The sequence below is a fragment of the Ovis canadensis genome, chromosome 5, assembly GCF_042477335.2.
Source record: "Ovis canadensis isolate MfBH-ARS-UI-01 breed Bighorn chromosome 5, ARS-UI_OviCan_v2, whole genome shotgun sequence".
Lineage (NCBI taxonomy): Eukaryota > Metazoa > Chordata > Mammalia > Artiodactyla > Bovidae > Ovis > Ovis canadensis.
The window spans coordinates 33,078,716-33,095,753 of record NC_091249.1 but is presented as its reverse complement, the minus strand read 5'-3'; the positions used below and the strand labels follow the sequence as shown (position 1 = coordinate 33,095,753).

At 57.9% G+C, this 17,038-nt stretch overlaps 1 protein-coding gene across 1 annotated transcript; it reads right to left on the bottom strand.

Moving 5' to 3' along the window:
• Nucleotides 1-3,796: 3,796 nt before the first annotated feature.
• CACTIN (cactin, spliceosome C complex subunit) lies at nt 3,797-16,185 on the bottom strand. Its single transcript, XM_069589471.1, has 10 exons — nt 15,774-16,185; nt 12,618-13,104; nt 11,964-12,059; nt 11,363-11,508; nt 10,396-10,558; nt 10,201-10,315; nt 6,692-6,884; nt 6,134-6,256; nt 5,774-6,054; nt 3,797-5,271 (listed from the first exon to the last, which is right to left on the bottom strand). The coding sequence occupies exons 1-10, from the start codon at nt 15,944-15,946 to the stop codon at nt 4,781-4,783; spliced, it is 2,268 nt and encodes a 755-aa protein (XP_069445572.1). The 5' UTR covers nt 15,947-16,185; the 3' UTR covers nt 3,797-4,780.
• Between the last annotated feature and the right edge of the window lie 853 nt (nt 16,186-17,038).

The window sequence follows — 17,038 nt, the reverse complement described above, 5'->3', positions numbered from 1 at the left end:
AGCACCCCAGACCGAGAGGGGGCGGGGGCGGGGTCAGCTCCCCAGGGCGCCCAGATCGCAGCCCAGGGGCCCAGAGCTCAGACCTGGTGAGCGCAGGGTGCGTGGTGGTTGAGGGGTGGCTGGCCCTCAGTAGATGCTTCATCAGTGTAGGGTTTCTTTGAGGGCCCTGTCAGGGCTGGGGGTGGGGGTGCGGGGGTGTTCAGAGGGGAGAGGGACCGCACTCTGAAGCTGGAAGCCTCGTGGGCAGCCTGCTCAGACAGGTTTTCCCGGGAGCAGGTGAGCAGGAGGGCTGTGGGCGGCTGCATTCTAGGGGGAGCACCTGGGCACCTAGGCTGGCATTGGGCCCCTGAGGTGGGGGTGGGGAGGTACGCTTTCCCTCTGCTCCCCAGAGCCCGTCACTGCAGGAATGATGGTGCTTGAGGCAGGGAGCTGGAAGCTGGGAAATGACTCCAGACAGGATGGACTTGAAAGCCCCAGGGCTTTGGGCCAGGGTCTCATCTGCCCAAAGCTGTGAAAGTAAAGGGTGAGCAGTCAGGTGCTGCTAGAGCAAAGGCGTGGGGACTGAACCCAGACTGTGGTGCAGGAAAGTGAGAAGCTTCTTAAAGGTCCTTCCTGCCCACAATCCTTGGGCCTCGGGTGAGTGAAGGGGGTCCATGGGTTTGGGACTGGCCTTCGAGGATGCATGGAAGGCAGGGTTGGGGCATAGAGGGGTGAGTCTGGGCCTCATTGGGCCCTGAATTACAGCTTGGGGTGGTCTGGAACCCATTTGCCTTGGACTTGATCTCACGCCACTGAGTCCTTGGGGGCCTGGGAGGGGCACACCAGAACAGGCTCTGAGTGGGAAAGATGGACTCCTGCCCTGGCCCTGATCTCCCTTCCGCTGTGTCCACCTACTATCCTTCTGGCCTCTCCATCCCTCCAGATGGCCCCTCCTCTGTTCCATACCATTGTCTGAGTCCCCAGCAGGTTAACCCTAACTCCTCTTCCTTGACAAGGAGTCTCCCTGACTCCTATGCATCTGGCAGAACCCTGGCTCTGAGGCTGTCTCCTCTGTAAAGCCTTGATGCCCCCCACATCAAAGGAGGCAGTCTTGTTCCTCCCAGCCTTTTCTTTAGGGCAACTCTTTGCCCCAGCCCATATGGTAGGACAATTGTGAGCCCCAGGTAGACTGTAAACCACATCTGCCCTCAAAAATCCCCCAGGCTGGAGAAAAATACAGCTGATACAGACATTCCCAGCCTCCTGCATTCAGGGCATGGCCAAAGGAAGGGACAGGGCTTAGGGGGGCCCAGGAGGTGAGTCTGAAAGGCATCCTGGAGTGGGGATGGGGCAGAAGTTATGAGAACGGGGGCTTTGTGGAATGCATAGGAGTTCCACACATCCAAGAGACAGGGCAGAAATTATACGTGCAAAACTTTGGAAGTAAGAGAGAGCATGAGGCTTCAGGGGACTGTGAGGAGGGCAGAGGATGTGGGGCTGGGGCTCTAGATTAGGGGGGTGGGCTGAGATGGAGGATTGTTCCGTTCCCACTTCCTCTGCCCTGAGATAAAAGGACAGTGCTCCTTCTGGTAAACAGCCAGGGCAGGGGTCAGATAAACACACTTGACTTGAGATTAGCAAGTGCCTGGGTCACAGCAGGACTCTGCAAGGCAGGGGGCGAAAATGCTCATTTTATAGGCTGGGAAACTGAGGCCTGGAGGGCAGGAAGGCTGGATCCAAGGCCACATACAGGTGGGATCTGACCATGAGTTCTGCGCTTCCCCCACCTCCCAGGCTGTAGGCTGGAGGTCTCTTGGTCTCTGCCCCGGCCCTGGTCAAGGGCACATGGGAGTCGTGAGAAGTGTTGAGATGGTCTGTGGGGTGGAGGTGGAGGGCAGCAGATGGTGGAAACAGAGGTCAGGCTCAGGACTGGCTTCCCGGGGCTATGGTTTCCGCTGGGAGTCAGGGAGCATCTATTCTTAGTCTCACACTCAGCCAAGGGCAGGAAGAGGCTGAGGTGGGGGTTGGGGGCAATTGAAGGACGCTGGGTGGACACTGGGCAGGGGCTGGGTCCTGGGGCAGCTGGGTGCTGTGGTGCCTCCAGTCTGCCTAATGGGTCTTCCTTACACCCAGCTTGTGTCCCACCCAGCTCACTTACCCTCTATGCCTCCCCAGTGCCCTAGAGCCCAGTACCTGGACTTGCATTCAGCCATGCCCTGGAAGCCTTGCAGAAGGAAATGGCAACCCACTCCAATATCCTGGCCTGGAGAATCCCCACAGACAGAAGAGCCTGGTGGGCTACAGTCCATGGGGTCACAGAGTAGGACACGACTGAGTGAATTTCAGTTCACTTCACTGCCCTGGAAGTACCTGTTGTCTTTTCCTCTGCAAGGCAGGTCCAACTTCCTTCTCTGTCCGGCAGCCCTGTCTTCCCAGGCCTGGCATGGCCCTTTCCCAGGGAACCTTCAGAACCCCTTCTGGGACCCCTAGACCTTGTGCCTCCCCTGCCCTAGCCTGACCCCTTGCCTGGAGCAGCTCTCCTCCCTCTGGACTGGGGGCTCCTGCTAAACACGTGCCCAGCAATTCGGGGACATGGCTGCCTTGTTCCCCTCCCCCAGAGCCACTGCCTCCCTTGGGGGTGTACAGGCCACCTGGATTGCAGAAGTGAAGTGAGGAGGGACCGAGAAGCTGGGGCTGGTAGGACTCCTCTTGGGGCAGGTAGGGAACCTGAGGCTGGAAATGGGAGGTTGGAGAAGGCTGGGTTCTAACTCTGACTGCTGGTTTCTAGGCTTGAAAACGTGGGCCTCTGTGAGTCTGTTCCCCAAGTGGATGTAAATGCTGTCATGTACGGCTGGCGTGAGGTCTGCGTAATGGCTGCTAAAGGCCAGATCATTGCAGCCACACACAGCCTGCATGCTGAGGGCAGAACAGGCCCCACCCATCTGGTGAGCAAGCTCTGCCCCAGACTCGACCTTGCTCCAGGGCCTGTCCTGCTCCTGAGGGTGGAGCAGGCCCGGGATCAACTGGAAGCCAGAGGATGCTGATTGCTCTGACAATCAGCCATTGATTAGTGATGTCCATGGAGGGTCCCAAAGGGGATGGATGGGGTCTTCATGCTGCTGTAAAAGATACTCTTCCACCTGGACCAGGATGGCTGGGTGGGCCAGGGCCTGCAAGTGGGGAGTGGGCGCCCCTTGACTACATGCACTTCACCCCCGAGTCCCCAGGCCCTGCTATCTAGAACATGTCCGCTGATGGGAACATGTGAGGTGGGGCACATCAGCGGAGGCCAGAGCTGAACCAGAGGCTCCGGGACACAGTTAAGTCAGGGCTGGGAGACGACTGGGGGACCTGGGGCTGTCAGTCTCAGTGCTGGGGACCTAGGAGCAGATCACTCTCTGAGGGTGGCCATCCTGGGCACGGTGGGGTGTGGAGCACCCCCGCCCTGATGTCAGGAGTCCCCCAGGTCCTGACAACCACAGTTGTCCCTAGGCACTGCTGAGCATCGTCCCCTGGGTTAGGTGAGCAGCTAAGCACCCCCTGGAGTGTTTAGGAATGCGCCCTCCTTCTGGGGGGTGAGGGTGGGGGCCAAAGATGGAGGAAACCCTCAGATGACAAGGAGCTCCCTCGGGAACCGTTACTGACTATTTTTAGGGGCTGTACTTGTTTTCTAAAGGTCTTGGTTATTTGGTGTCTTAGTTCTGACAGATGTGCTGTGGTTACACAAGATGTTAGCAATGTGGACAGCTGGGTGTGGATATGGGCGTTGAGGGCGGGAACGTGAGACAACCTCTGTGGCATTTCTGACAATCTAAAATTATTCTAAAATAAAATGTTTATTAAAAAACATGCACTCTCACAAGTAGACCAATTAAAGGAAAATAAACAAGATTTTTCTCCCCCCACCTAAAAATATCTTTGTAGAGAAACAACCTGAAATGTACATATTTCCAGATGAAATAAGGTGTCTGGACCACGCTGTCTGAGGAGTGGAGGCAGCCCTTCAGGCTTCTTCCCACTTGAGGCTGGAAATGTCTCCGTAAGAAATTGTTAAAAAGCAGTCTGTTTCTGGGGCGGGGCAGGGACAGCGGCCGGCCTGGGGCCCCGCTGGCAGTCTGTGACCTGGTGATTGTACCTGTCAGACTCTCCACTGTCCCCATTCAAGACTCGGCGACAAGGAGGGTGGCTCTGGGTGGCAGCCTTAAGGGACCAGAGAATGCCCAGGCCAGATGGGGCCCCCGGAGCGGCAGCTATGGAAGGATATTGCTCCCAGACTTGATAGTGGGCAGTAACAGGACCTCCGTGCCCATGGGGAGGAGACTGACCCCCAGCCAGCACAGGGGGTGAGCTGGGGGACCTGAGAGCTCAGACATCCCCAGATGGCCTCTTGGGGAGCATGCACTCAAGGCCCTGAAGCCTGGGACCCACTGGTCCCACACCCACCCGTCAGCGACCTGGGCCGGTGAGTGCCCTGCCAGCCCTGAGGCCCTGACTTCAGATGGCCGACATGGGGCCTGTCTCGCTTGGGGCTTAGCGTCACCCCAGGGACCGAGGTCTGGCAACACCTGCTGGGTCCCCTGGGCTCTGAAAACCCCCTAGCAGCCCCTCCAGTGTGTCAGTGCCACAGGCCCACCTGTCTGTGCATCCCCTCAGTGTTCCCAGGTAGGCTCCGCAGGGAAGTGGGACCTGTTCATGCAGGGAAGGGGGGGGCGCCCTGCGAGGACCAGGCCCCGCCAGGGGAGGCTGCCGGCTCTGCACAAGCCCTCTCTGGGTCGTGGGGCTCCAGGAGGGGGCCTGGCCATCACCGCCGGTAGCGGTAGCGTTTGAAGTGGAACCAGAGCTGGAAGATGCCGTTGGCGAACTGGCAGCGGAAGCCGTGGCGGTGCGAATACTCCCACTCGCGGTTGACGATCTTGAAGGCGATGTCCTCGTAGGGCGGCCCGGCATGGAAGCGGAGCGTAGCGAAGTCCTTGTTGTCGGCGCAGGCCTCCAGGAAGTACTCGGGCGTGGAGCGCTTGTCGATGAGATCAGGGTAGAAGATGTTGAACTTGTAGCCCTGCACGATCTTGGGTGGTGGGTTGTCGAAGTCGTAGTGCGTCTGGTTGTACTTGTTCCACTCGAAGCCGGTGTGCACGCGGTTGAAGAAGCGCGGCTTGCGCGGCCGGTACTTGTCTGCCCACAGGTAGGCCTTGCCGGTCAGCGGCATCTCCACGCTGAACTGGGCCTCGTCCTGGCCCATGCCCTCCTTGGCTCGCCGGAAGAAGATGTCCTCTGCACTCTCGCTGGCGTCGCCTGCAGGGGGTGAGGTGGGGGCTGCGTTACCTGGGACCACGGACACCCTCCTCCGGTCCCCCTGCCTGTCACACTCCCCACTCCCAGCCTGCCTGCCCTGCGCCCCCTGTCTTCCAAGGTGGGCAACAAACACCACGTGTCCCCTGCCTGGTTGCCTTAAGGGCCTGGTAGTTAAAAGGCCCGCATGGGGACCTTGGATCCAGTCTCCTCGAGGCAGTTTCTCCTCTGTACCAGGTATGATGGCCGTCCTAGGAGGCCCAGGCCCTGGCCCACGGCCATGTAAGGAGCTCAGAGCAGAGCCGGGCACTGGAGGTAAACACCACCGTCCCTGTGTCCTTTGGACAAATGAGGGACCAAGTGAACAAAGGGACACTCAGGAGAGCTGGAGGAGGAGGATCCAAGTGGGTTCAAGGACAACGCCTCCTTCTCTGCCAGGAAGCTCTGGCCTTGCCCACCCCATAAACAGGGAAGCCCCACTTCTTGCCCCACCCCCACTGCACACCTGTGACCTGAAGCTGCTGCCTCGACAGCTGCAGGCGCTGCAGGTCCTCGTCCGGCTCTAGCACGTGGGCATCCAGTGGCAGCTCATGCGCCGTGAGCAGCCGAGGGCTGTACTTGCCGGCGTCGTAGTCATCCAGGCTCTGCTGGATCAGGTCCTCCTCCATAAGCACCGCCTCCCCGTCCCCCTCGCCCTCCACTGGCGTGGCCCCTTCAGCTTCCGGCTCCTCGGGGCCGCCCTCTGAGGGCCCAGGTGGAGTAGGGGCTGGGTCCTCAGGCTCCAGGCTGCAGAGAGGGCTGGGCTGAGCAGGGCCGGCGGCGGGAGAGGGTCTTGGGGAGTGGGGACAGATAGGCCAGGACTTACCTGTGGCCGGGAGATGGCGGCTCTTGCTTGAGGATGGGGAATAGCGGCTCACTCTCCACGCCCTGCTCCTGCTTCAGCTTGTACAGCTTCTGCCGCAGCACATCCTGGTGCCGCTCCCGGAGCCTGGAGGGCAGGCCAGGCAGTCATCCGGAAGCCCTATGGGGAAGGCCCCTACCCAAGATTTCTCATGACCCCCAATTTGCAGCAAGGACCAGGTTGAGGGCAACAAGGGGCTGCAGCACAGACACCGGGAGGGCGCAGGTCCCTGCCCTGGGCTGGAAAAGGACCACAGACTGGTGAGGAAGAGGATAAATTTAGAAGTGACTGCATTCTGTGGCAGACAGGAACTGTGTTTACATGATGGTCCCAAGCATGCAGAAAATTCAAACACTGGGAGCGTGGAGCCTGGGGATGGGGGAGGCAGTGGCCTCTGGGGCTTCCCGTGATATCTACTGACCCAGGAAAACAAAGATCAAGTGCTCAGTGGAGGCTGGAAGGACGGTGGAAAGGTGGCTGGGAGCTGGTGGGGGGGCTCCCAGGGAGGCCCCACTCGCTTACCTGGCACGTGCCATGTGGGCCCGCAGCTGTTGCAGCAGGCTCTCCCAGTAGCCCATGTCCAGGTTGGGGCCCCCAGCCCGGATCTTGCCCTCGATGCCTTGGAAAATGACCTGCAGCTGGCTGTATGTCTTCCCCTTGAAGACTGACTGCACGTCGGAACTGACTGAGGCGTTGACCCCCTCTCGCCGCTCACCTGCAGTGGGATGGGGGTGGCTCGGGTAAGGGCTGGGCCCAGGCCCTAACCCCTCAAATTTGAGGGGCCCCAGATAGCGAGGCAAAGGCTGACTGACCCCTGTCCCTCACACTGGCTGGCTTCCTTGTGTGGCTCATCAGACAGCGAGCTGTGTACCCGCCCGCCCAGCCCCAGGGCCTCTGCACATGCCATGCGAGCTTCCCACCAGCAGTAAGTTCTTCCCCATGAAGCTGGCCTCCTAGATCCCAGCCATCCTCAGTCCTGAGATGATGTCCCGTCTGCTGAGAGGCCTTCCACAGTCACCAGCCTACTCCCTTGGCCTAAGGGCCTAACTCTCAGTTTCCCAGGGGCGGGGACCTCCAGCTGCTGTTTGCTTAGCACTGTGCTGGGGTGGGTGAATGGAGGGCAGGCAACCAGCTCGTGTTCCCTGCTCAAAAGCTGGCTTCTCCAACCCCTGCCAGTGGACAGAGGGTCAGTTAATCAGACAGGGTCAAGAAGAACCCGAGTCCCTTCAGCCAACCAACGTGGGACTCTGCAACCAGCAGTTGGGCTCCCAAGCAGCACTGGCTTCAGTGGGACCTGTAGGACCCGCAGCCTGGCTGTGGTCTCTCACAGGTGCAAACATATCATGGGACCAAAACTGAATCTGGCAGCAGCCTTCACACCCAGCCAGGCAGGACTGTGTCCTACACTGACTCAGACATAAGCCATGGGCTTATGTCTCAACATCTGCTTGTTTAGACACATGGAGCCACCAGTGAAAGCCACACCATAGAAGCCACAGGCGCTAAGCCACTGTCTAAAGGACCTAAGGGGGCTTTAACAGGGTGGGGAACTGGGGAGGCCACACAAGTCCGAGGACCCACTTTCTCCTGCACACCCTACTGTATAGTGAGGATTCCCCAGCTACAAAGAGAGAAGGGGAGGTGATGGGAGGGGAAAAGAAAAAAAAACAAAGGCGGGCTTTCCTAAAGATCTAGGGATTAAGACTGCTTCCACTACAGTGGGTACAAGTTCAATCCCCAGGTGGGCAAGTTCCATATGCAGTGCGCCCGGGGGTGGGGCAACAGGAAAGAGGAAAGAGAAGGAAAAGAAGGAAGGAAAGGAAAGGGCCGGTCTAACTGGAAAGGGGGAAGGCTGCCATCCTCAGGGCTCTGGGAACAGGGGGGTCACACCTCTCAGCTCCCCTCCTCTCTCGGAAATCAGGCCCAAAGCAAACAAACACACTTGCTCTTTGAGGACACCTGGAGCCACCTGGGGCCCCAACCACAACACGCAGGGGGAAAGGGGACAGAGGGGCCACTGATGTGGTGGGGATGGGGGAGGGGCCATGGGCCAGGCACTCGGGGAGCTCTGGAAACGGGGCTGGGGTATGGGACTGGGGACAGACACTTGGCATAATGTCCCTTCACTTTCCTGCAGCCTTGGGGAGGGCTGTGCTTCAGAAGGAAAACTCCCAGAGCCGAGCTCCAGCCCCAGCCCTGCAAATACCAGCGAGGGGAGAGGAAATGCTTCCTGACATGAAGCATGGGGCAATTTCCTGCCCCGCTCCAGAAGTTACTGGAGGGTGTGGGGCCAAGATGCAGAAAAAAGCCCTGGGGTCCCAGAAAGCAGGGCTCCACTGCTGGTGCGAAGGCAGGAAGCCCCAGAAGGGTGGTGGCGGACAACCCCACCCTCAAGGGAACAGGGAGGAAGGGCCCAGGGAGGGGGCAGTGGGCCAGATGGGAGCCTCCAGGTGTCTGCCCCCGTGGGGAGTGAAGCGGAAGGTGGGGTCATCGGTGAAAAATCCCCCATGCCTTCCACAGTCCTGAGCTGAGGCGTCAACTCCATAAAGGTGGATGCTGTTTTGAATGTTTTGACCGTGTGCTCACTTCTTTTCTGGCAGCCCTCCGGGAGGTTGTCCCCTGCACACAGGAAGGACACCCAGGCTCTGGGGAGGCTGCTGACCACCCCTGGTGGCTGAGCTACTCGCTTGCTGGCCTGGGTGTGCCCCCAGAGCCATGCCCCAGGCTGTCATCCAGTCCAAGGGCCTTGCGGCACCTCTCCCAACCAAGCAGGTGTTTCTGGACGTTTCTCTGTTGTTTCGGGGTTTTTCTGGTCGTACCATGAGGGTTGTGCAAGCTTAGTTTCCCGACCAGGGACAGAACCCGGGGCCTAACTGCTGTGCAGCCGTGGAAGTCCTCTGGACACGCACTGCTGATGGCAGAGCCCCTTCCTTTCTCTGGGACTCACTACAGGATGCGCCCTCAGAGGAGGGCTGAGAGAAATACAACTCCACTTTTGAAGATAAAGGATGCTCCTCCTCTTCCTAAGAGGAAGGAAACGGCCCCGACCACCCCGTCTGAGCAGCATGTACACAGGCTCAGGGGACAGAGGGCGCCTGTTCTTCAGCCGCCGTGGGTGGGCAGCGAGATACGGGGCTGAGAGCTTAGCGACACAGGCTCAAGGCCCCCAGGAGCTGGATGCCGTTAAAGCCAGTGGCTTCAAGGGGCAGGGGCGGCGGGGCTCCTGTGATTGCTGACAAGCTTTTATAACACTGGCTCTCAACCAGAGTTGAATCTGCTTCCTCTCAGGGGACACTGGGCCATATAGGGAACATCTGTGATTGTCACAACTGGGAGCTCTTGGCAGTGAGTGGGTGGGGGCAGGGAGGCTGTCCACACCCCACAGGGCCCAGGACAGGCCCACAGAAAATGGTCTGGGCCCAGATGTCAGCAGTGCTGTGGGGGGAGACACTGCTTTAGAGCTTATCCTCTTTGCAATTATACGCATGTAATCATTTTGAAGAGAAGAAAAGCAATTAAAAAGGAACACAGATTTCCTTAGTGGTCCAGTGGTTAAGACTTGGAGCTTCCACTGCAAGGGGCATGAGTTTGATCCCTGGTCAGGGAACTAAGACCTCACAAAACACATGGCGTGGCCAGAAAAACACCCAAAACAAGAAAAAAGCCCTCCACACAGCACAGGTTCCTACCAAGTGGAGCTAGGTCCTGTTCTCACTCAAACAGATTGAGCCTCCAGTGAAAACTTAACACCCAAACAGAAGAGTCCCACTGGTGTTGATACCACAGAACCCAAGAGCTAGGTGATTACTTAAAGGAAGCCCTTGGCACTACTGGGTGAGACTCCCCCACCAGCAGAAGAGCCCCTTGCTTAGCACCAGCCGCTCCTGATGGCTTGCAGAGAGGCCTGATGAGGCTGTGGCTACCCCACGGGGGGAGGCAGAGACTTGCAGAGAATCGGGTCTTCTGTGGAGCCACCTGACCTGCTCCTACCAGACCCAGAGGCGCGACACTGCTGGCCTGGACCACATTACCTGGCCCCTTCCCCGAGGCCTCTAGCTTTCGGAGTTTGGAGATCTCGTCCTCTGTAATGATCGTCATGTCCCTCCAGAAGTCTGCATTCTTGCCCTGCTCGAGTTCCATGTAGACCTGGAGAAGGGGGCACAGACGGTGTGAGGGCACGGCTGGGGCCGGGAGGTGGTGGTGGGGGGGCACACCGCAGGGCGCACCTGGATGTCCTCTAGCAAGTCCTCCATGTCAGCCACGGTGAGGCCGTTGAGGAAGGTATAGGGCTCGTGCATCTCCACGGCCAGGTCGTCGTCCTCGGCGCTGATGTACTTGGCCAGCAGGTCGATGGGCTTGGCCCGTCCGTCCCGGATGCGGATCTTGGACCTGCCAGGGAGCAGAGGGCAGAGTCAGAGCCAGGGGCACGTCTTCCCTCCCGGACTGGGAGCCAGGAGAGAAGCCCAGCCCGCTGTGGGTGGCAGTCAGGGAAGGCTTTGAGGAGGCATCAGGCAGAGAAGCAAGAAAAGTTGGAAGGGACAGGCCCTGAAAGAGGCAGAGACAGGAGCAAGGTGGGGTCTGAAGAACAATGGGTGGGCCATGAGAGAGGGGCAGAGAGGACAGCCCGTGTGAAAGATATAAAGCCTCAGTGCTGTGCATGGGGACGGGCATCAGAGGCTAACCCTGTTCCAACCCCAGAGAGCCCTGTGACCAGGCAGGTTTGAGTCCCTGGGGACTGTGGGTAGCCAGGTGAATAGGGGCCAGGCCTGAGGCTTGCACAGCCCACATGACCTTGGACAACTCTTGACACCTCAGGAGACTTGCTTTCCTTGTTTGTAGATGAAACTGATGAGCAAAACGCCTCAAAGGCTGGGGACAGCCAGGGCCTAGCCAGTCAGGGCTGGTTGGTACCCTCTACTCAGCAATGATGAAGGAAGCAGACAGAAAGTGAGTCAGGAGGGGCCCTGAGGAGGTGCGGGGTGCAAGCCTGAGGGCCAAGGGGGCAGGGTGGGGAGCAAGGGTGGGTTCCACCCCCTTAGGTCCAGGAAGAGGGGGCATTTAGGAGCAGGAGGGGCATGTCCAGGAGCAGGAGGAGGGGCGAGCCCAGGAGCAGGAGGAGGAAGAGGAGGAAAGGCGGGTTTAGTAGGAGGAGGGGCGGGCCCAGGAGGAGGAGGGGTTGGGGAGCCCAAGCACCGAAGCTTGGCCTGCTGCAGGTGAAAGTTGTCTTCCTGCTCCTCCCAGGTCTTGAAGTGCTCCGCCTCCTTCTCTCGCTGCAGCATCTCCAGCTCCTGCTCCCGCATGGCCTTCTCTCGCTCCCGCTCCAGCCGCAGCTGCTTCACCTGAGGACAGAGAATGAGGGGGGGACAGCAGACGACGGGGTCTCATGGGGTCTGCCCTTATCCTCTCAGCCTGTGGGGTTCCCCAAGGTTTTGGGGGGTACTGTTCCTGGAGCCTGGCCCCAGGAATCCATCCAGGGCTGCCTGAAGCTCTGGACAGACCCTGGGGCCGAAGGGAACCTTCTTTCTACTAGAGACACAGTAGCTTTAGTGCCCAGGGCTGCTCTGGCCACCCAGCAGGGAGGGCCTTAGAATAAATCCTGGAGGCCAGCAAAGCTGAGGTACTGTCACTGCCTGAGCCTCTGGATCCAGCCATGCCTGAGGCCAATCTCCCCCGAACTTTCCACGAAAGCCAATCAGGTCCCCCTGGACTTAAGCCAGGGTGAGCCAGACTCACTTTCTGTCTGCTTCCCGTGGATCCCTCAGGAGGGAAGCAGGGAACCCCAGGGCGCCCCCACCTTTTGCAGCTCCAGACGGTTGTCTTCCTGGATCCTTTTGTTCCGCTCCTTCAGCTCCTTCTCCTCCAGGTGGCTGATCCCCTTCTTCTCTAGGGCCTGGAAGGGCCAACCACACACCCGCTGAGACAGATGCCTCCTCCCACCACCCTCCCTGGGAACACCCAGCACAGCCTCCCACACTTCATAACTGCTCTACCAGGCGGGGACCCATCAGGCTGAAGCACCTGCTCTGCTGATGAGGGGTGTGAGGCTGAGGGAATCGGCTGCCTGCAGGAACAGCTGCCTGCAGAATTGGCTCAGTCCACTCCAGCATCGTGGAGCTCTGTCTGCCCCAACCATGGAATCCCACCCTACATGTGATGCTGAAACCCTGTTCTCCCATTCTGCTTGAGGTTAGGCTGGTTCTGCGGGTGGAGGGCCTGTAATTTTACACCACAGGAGAGCGTCATCAGAGGAGAAGCTGGCGGAAGCTGGTGTGTGTGCTCGTGCGGGCACACAATGTCAGTGGCAGGTACAACCTGGGCACATGCACTGGGAATGCTAAACAACGTCTTTGGAAATAAGCTGTAACCAGCGTATGAAGCAAAAAGGCAGAAAGGACTGGCAAGCAGCATGAGCAGGACTAAGGGCCCAGCCTGGCTGCCCGAGGCTCACCTTGTTCCAGATGAAGGTGCCCAGCAGATTGTTGTCACCAAAGGGGTTGTCGGTGTTGGTATAACCCATGTACTCCTCGCCCCAGCCCATCTTCTCCCGTTTCTTCCGCTCCTTGGCCTCCTTCTTGGCCAGCCGACGTGCCCGCTTCTCCTCGGGAGTCTCGAAGGCCTTCATCAGCTCCTCCTGCTGCTTCCGTTCTTCGCGCAGCCGCAGGCGTTCCTGCAGGCTCTGTTGCTGGCTCAGGGCTGCCGCCGCTGCCTCCCGGGGACTCTGTGAGTGCTCCCTGGATGCGGAGCTGGACGCCGAGGAGCCTGGGGACCAGGAACGTGTCCGTTGCCGCCGCTGCCGGCAAGGCCATTGGCCCCGCTGCTGCTGCTGCTCATCACTCGAGTCAGACTGAGAGGAGCGGTTCTGGGCGCGCCGGTGGGCAGGAGGGGGGCTCCGGCTCTGCCTGCCTCGCCGTGGCCGCTCCTCTTCTGAATCTGACCTGTGGAGGGAACCCGAGAAGCTCTGCTTGCCGCCAGCTGGCCAGTCACCTGTCCCACTGCCACTGACTGGGCAGGCACGTGCTGGGGGCCAGGAGCTGGTCTAGGTTCTGGGAACATGGCAGTGACCCAAACACTGATGCTCCCTGCTTTTGTGGGGCTCACATCAACAAGTGTGACACTAGATGGGACCATGAGCCACTAGGATAGAGACAGTGCATTAGGGCATGCAGAGGTCAGAGAGGAGCTCGCTAAGAAGGTGACACTGGAGGAAGTGTGGGGGAGCTACGGGGAGATATGGAGAGAGTGATGGGGCAAAGGGCACAGCAGGAGCAAAGGCCCTTGGGCAGGAACTCATCTGGCATATTTAAACAGCAGCAGGTAGGCCTGTGTGACTGGAACAGAGTGAGTGAGGGGGAGAATGGGAGGAAGGGCAGGAGGGCAGGTGGCCTGGGCCAGATGGTGAGGGAACTATAAGCTCTGTCCAAGGTGTCCAGGGGGGCTTTCCTGGTAGCCCAGTTGTAAAGAATTTGCCTGCAATGCAGGAGACATGGGTTTGATCCCTGGGTTGGGAAGATCCCCTGGAGAAGGAAATGGCAACCTACTCCAGTATTCTTGCCTAGAAAATTCAATGGACAGAGGAACCTGGTGGGCTACAGTCCATGGGATTGCAAAAAGAGTCAGACAGAAACTAGCAACTAAACAATAATAACAAGGTGTCCAGGGAGGGCAATGGCAACCCACTCTGGTGCTCTTGCCTGGAAAATCCCATGGCTGGAGGAGCCTTGTAAGCTGTAGTCCAAGGGGTCGCTAAGAGTTGGACACGACTGAGCAACTTCACTTTCACTTTTCACTTTCATGCATTGGAGCAGGAAATGGCAACCCACTCCAGTGTTCTTGCCTGGAGAATCCCAGGGACAGGGGAGCCTGGTGGGCTTCCATCTATGGAAGCTGCACAGAGTCGGATACAACTGAAGTGACTTAGCAGCAGCAGGGAGGGCTTACAGAAAGAAGGTGGTGTTTACCAGCTCTATAGGACAGGCAGGAGTTAAGACTGGCGGGAATACAGAGCCTTGATGGGGCAGGTGAGGCGGGCAGGCAAAGTACGAACCCTGGGGATAGATTCTTTAATGTTGGGGGCCTTTGAGCAACTAAACCTGTCTTTATTTTGTCCAATGCTCCACCCATTAAGCTCAACCGACAAAAAATTTACACCTTGAAAACCAATTATTTGGCATTAAACAAAAACTACAAATTTGGTCAAATCTTCATAAATGACATTGATTTTCACGACCTATCTAGAGTGGCTGATTCTTGTGAATAACTAAAATCTTAGAAACCAATAGGTGACAATAACAATTTCTTGCTACCCACAAACCACTACTAAAACATCAACATTAAACGTTAAACCAGAGTCAGCAAACTTTTTCTGTGAAGGACCAGATGGTCTATGGCACAGTAACTCAACTCTGCTATCACAGGGCAAAAGTGGCCTGTGAACAGCACATGAACTAACGGGCATAAGTTTGTTCAATAAAATTTTATTTCTAGACACCGAAACTTGAATTTCATGTAATTTTAATGTGTCATGAAGTACAACTCTTTTGTCTTTCCCATCCCACCCCCGCCTCTTGACATTTAAACATGTAAAAGCTATTCTTGGTCCACAGGCTGTAGTTTACCAAATCCTGGTTTAAACCATCTCTTTACTATTTTCACTCCTTTTATCTTCCTGGAATTCCTGGGTGACAGTGATCTTATGAGACTCAAAAGGAAAAGCCACCTTCTCAAACCTAGAGGGTGATCAGTGGATGACAGCCACCCTGGCTATGGTGTGGAGAACAGGCTGGAGGGATGGGAGACAGTGCATGCTTCCAGAGCCCCTGTGGAGATCCTGAGAGCACAGATGACAGAACTTGAATGAAAGTGGGGCAGGGACTGTCAGTTACAAGCTGAGCCAGCAGTAGAACCCAGCTCTGAGAGTCAACCCCTATTTCCATGCTGATTCCCTTGTGTTGGAACAGACTCAAGCAGACTCAAGCCAAGTCTGGTCAGGTGCCCCATCTCCAGAAGAAAAGGGCTGTGGGCAGATGGGAAGCTGAGCAACAAGTCCGAGGGCTCAACTGAGTTCTGCCACCTGTCATCAACCGTTCTTCTCTCTCACACCCCAGGAACAAGTGTTATCAGTTTTACTTCGGAAATCCCTCTCCAATCTACCCACTTTCTCACTGTACCTTCCCACAGCCTCCCCTCGAGAAAGTCATCATCTGTTGCCTGGACAACTGTTACTACGTTCCTGCTCCTTGGTGTCACTTCTGCAGTCCCGCTGAGCCCCTTCTCCAGGCGAAAACCAGTGGGAATTGTGCAAGGTAATCCAGACATCACTTCTTGATTTGAAATCCTCCACAGCTCCCTACTCCCCTCTAAATAACCCTCAAATGCTTCAAGTGTACACAAGCCTGCACGATCTGGTCTCCAGCTTCCTCTCCGACCTCATCGATTCCCCAACGCCTAGCTCGCGAAGCCTCTCGCTTTCCTATCCCCGCCTGATTAATTCCGACGTGCTCAGACTTCCCCTTTTTCAGGAAGCCCTCCCTGACTAGCTCGAGGGGCTTTCAGCTCCCCAAAGGCTGGAGCTGGACCTCCAGCGCGGCTCACACAGCGACCCTACCTGCGCTCCCGACTCCTCCGCCTCCGTCTGCGTCGCCCCTCGTCGTCTCGGCGACGCCGGTTTCGCCGCCCATGGCTTCCGCTCCGACTTCGGCTCCGATTCCCGCTCCGGCTCCGTTGCCTTCGACCCCTGCGACCAGCCGACCGCGAGCGCGAGCGTGTATCCCGACCCATCGGCTGGGACGGCGGCGACGGCGCTGACACAAATACCCGGGGCCTGTGCCGGGGGCCTTCCTCGCTTGTGGCGCGTGCCTGGTTGCCCCGCCCACGCCTGAGCAGGGAGGTTGGAACCCATCCTGTCGCCCCATGCCGCGGGGACTTCCATCCTCCTTAACCTCTCCACTATCCTCAATGTGGCCTAAGTGATGGACTCCGGCCGGACTGTCGCCGCCAGAATTTGGGATTCGCTCTTCAGGCAATACTAGGGGCAGGCCCAGGTGGGTCCTAGCACCTTAGCGAATCAGAGGGGTAGTGGGCGGAGCAAATGCGAACGGGACCTGTAAGGGGCGGGGCCTGGGGAGGCGGGACCAAGAAGCCGGCCCAGAGAGGAAGAGGAGCGGGCATGGGAGGGGCCTAGGAGGCGTGGTCAAGAGAAGGCGGGGTCTCTGGGGCGTGGGCAAGGAGACGTGTTTTGGGGGCGAATTCTCGCTGGTCTTGAGGCCGGGAAGCCCCCAGACTGTAGGTTTAAATCCCGGCTGCTCCAGTCCAGGGGTGAGTGCTGGGATGGAGACCGAGAAGTCTTAGATGATGGGCTGACCTTCTGTGAGAGTCCTCATAATGCTACACCACTGCCAATACCTGTGTTTCTTGGATTAAGCTTTGAAAAAACACTTCCATAACGTCTTAAGTTCCTCATTAACTCACTTTATAGATTGGCAAATTGAGGCTAAGAAAGGGAAAGTCACTCCAAAACCCCGCCCCCAATGAGCCAGTGTGGAGCTCATTGGTGGCCCATCCGCCTTTGTCCTGTGGGTGCTGGTAAACTGTGGCAGGGCTTTGAGCGGGGAGGGATATAAGGGGTCTTTAGGTGGAGTCCCTGCAGGGCCATTAGGCAGGGGCAAGACCACAAAGGGGTGAGAATGGAAGCCCGAAGATCTGGAGGAGCCCAAAGTCCTGCTCTGAGTTCCCCAAACCCCACCCCAGGGGATGGTGCTTAATTCTTTAAGCCAACTCTTTAAATGTGTAGAACACAACTTCCATACGCCATCCTAGATGCTAGCTTTGCATATTCTGCTTGGTGCTGCAGCGCGGGTTGGAGGGTGGTGG

Coding starts and splice junctions, on each gene's coding strand:
- CACTIN (XM_069589471.1), bottom strand. CDS start 15,946: ATGGGTCGGGATACACGCTCGCGCTCGCGGTCGGCTGGTCGCAGGGGT. Junction 11,509..11,963: donor ACCGTCTGGAGCTGCAAAAG/GTGGGGGCGCCC, acceptor CTCTGTCCTCAG/GTGAAGCAGCTGCGGCTGGA. Junction 6,055..6,133: donor CCGCCATCTCCCGGCCACAG/GTAAGTCCTGGC, acceptor CCCTCTCTGCAG/CCTGGAGCCTGAGGACCCAG.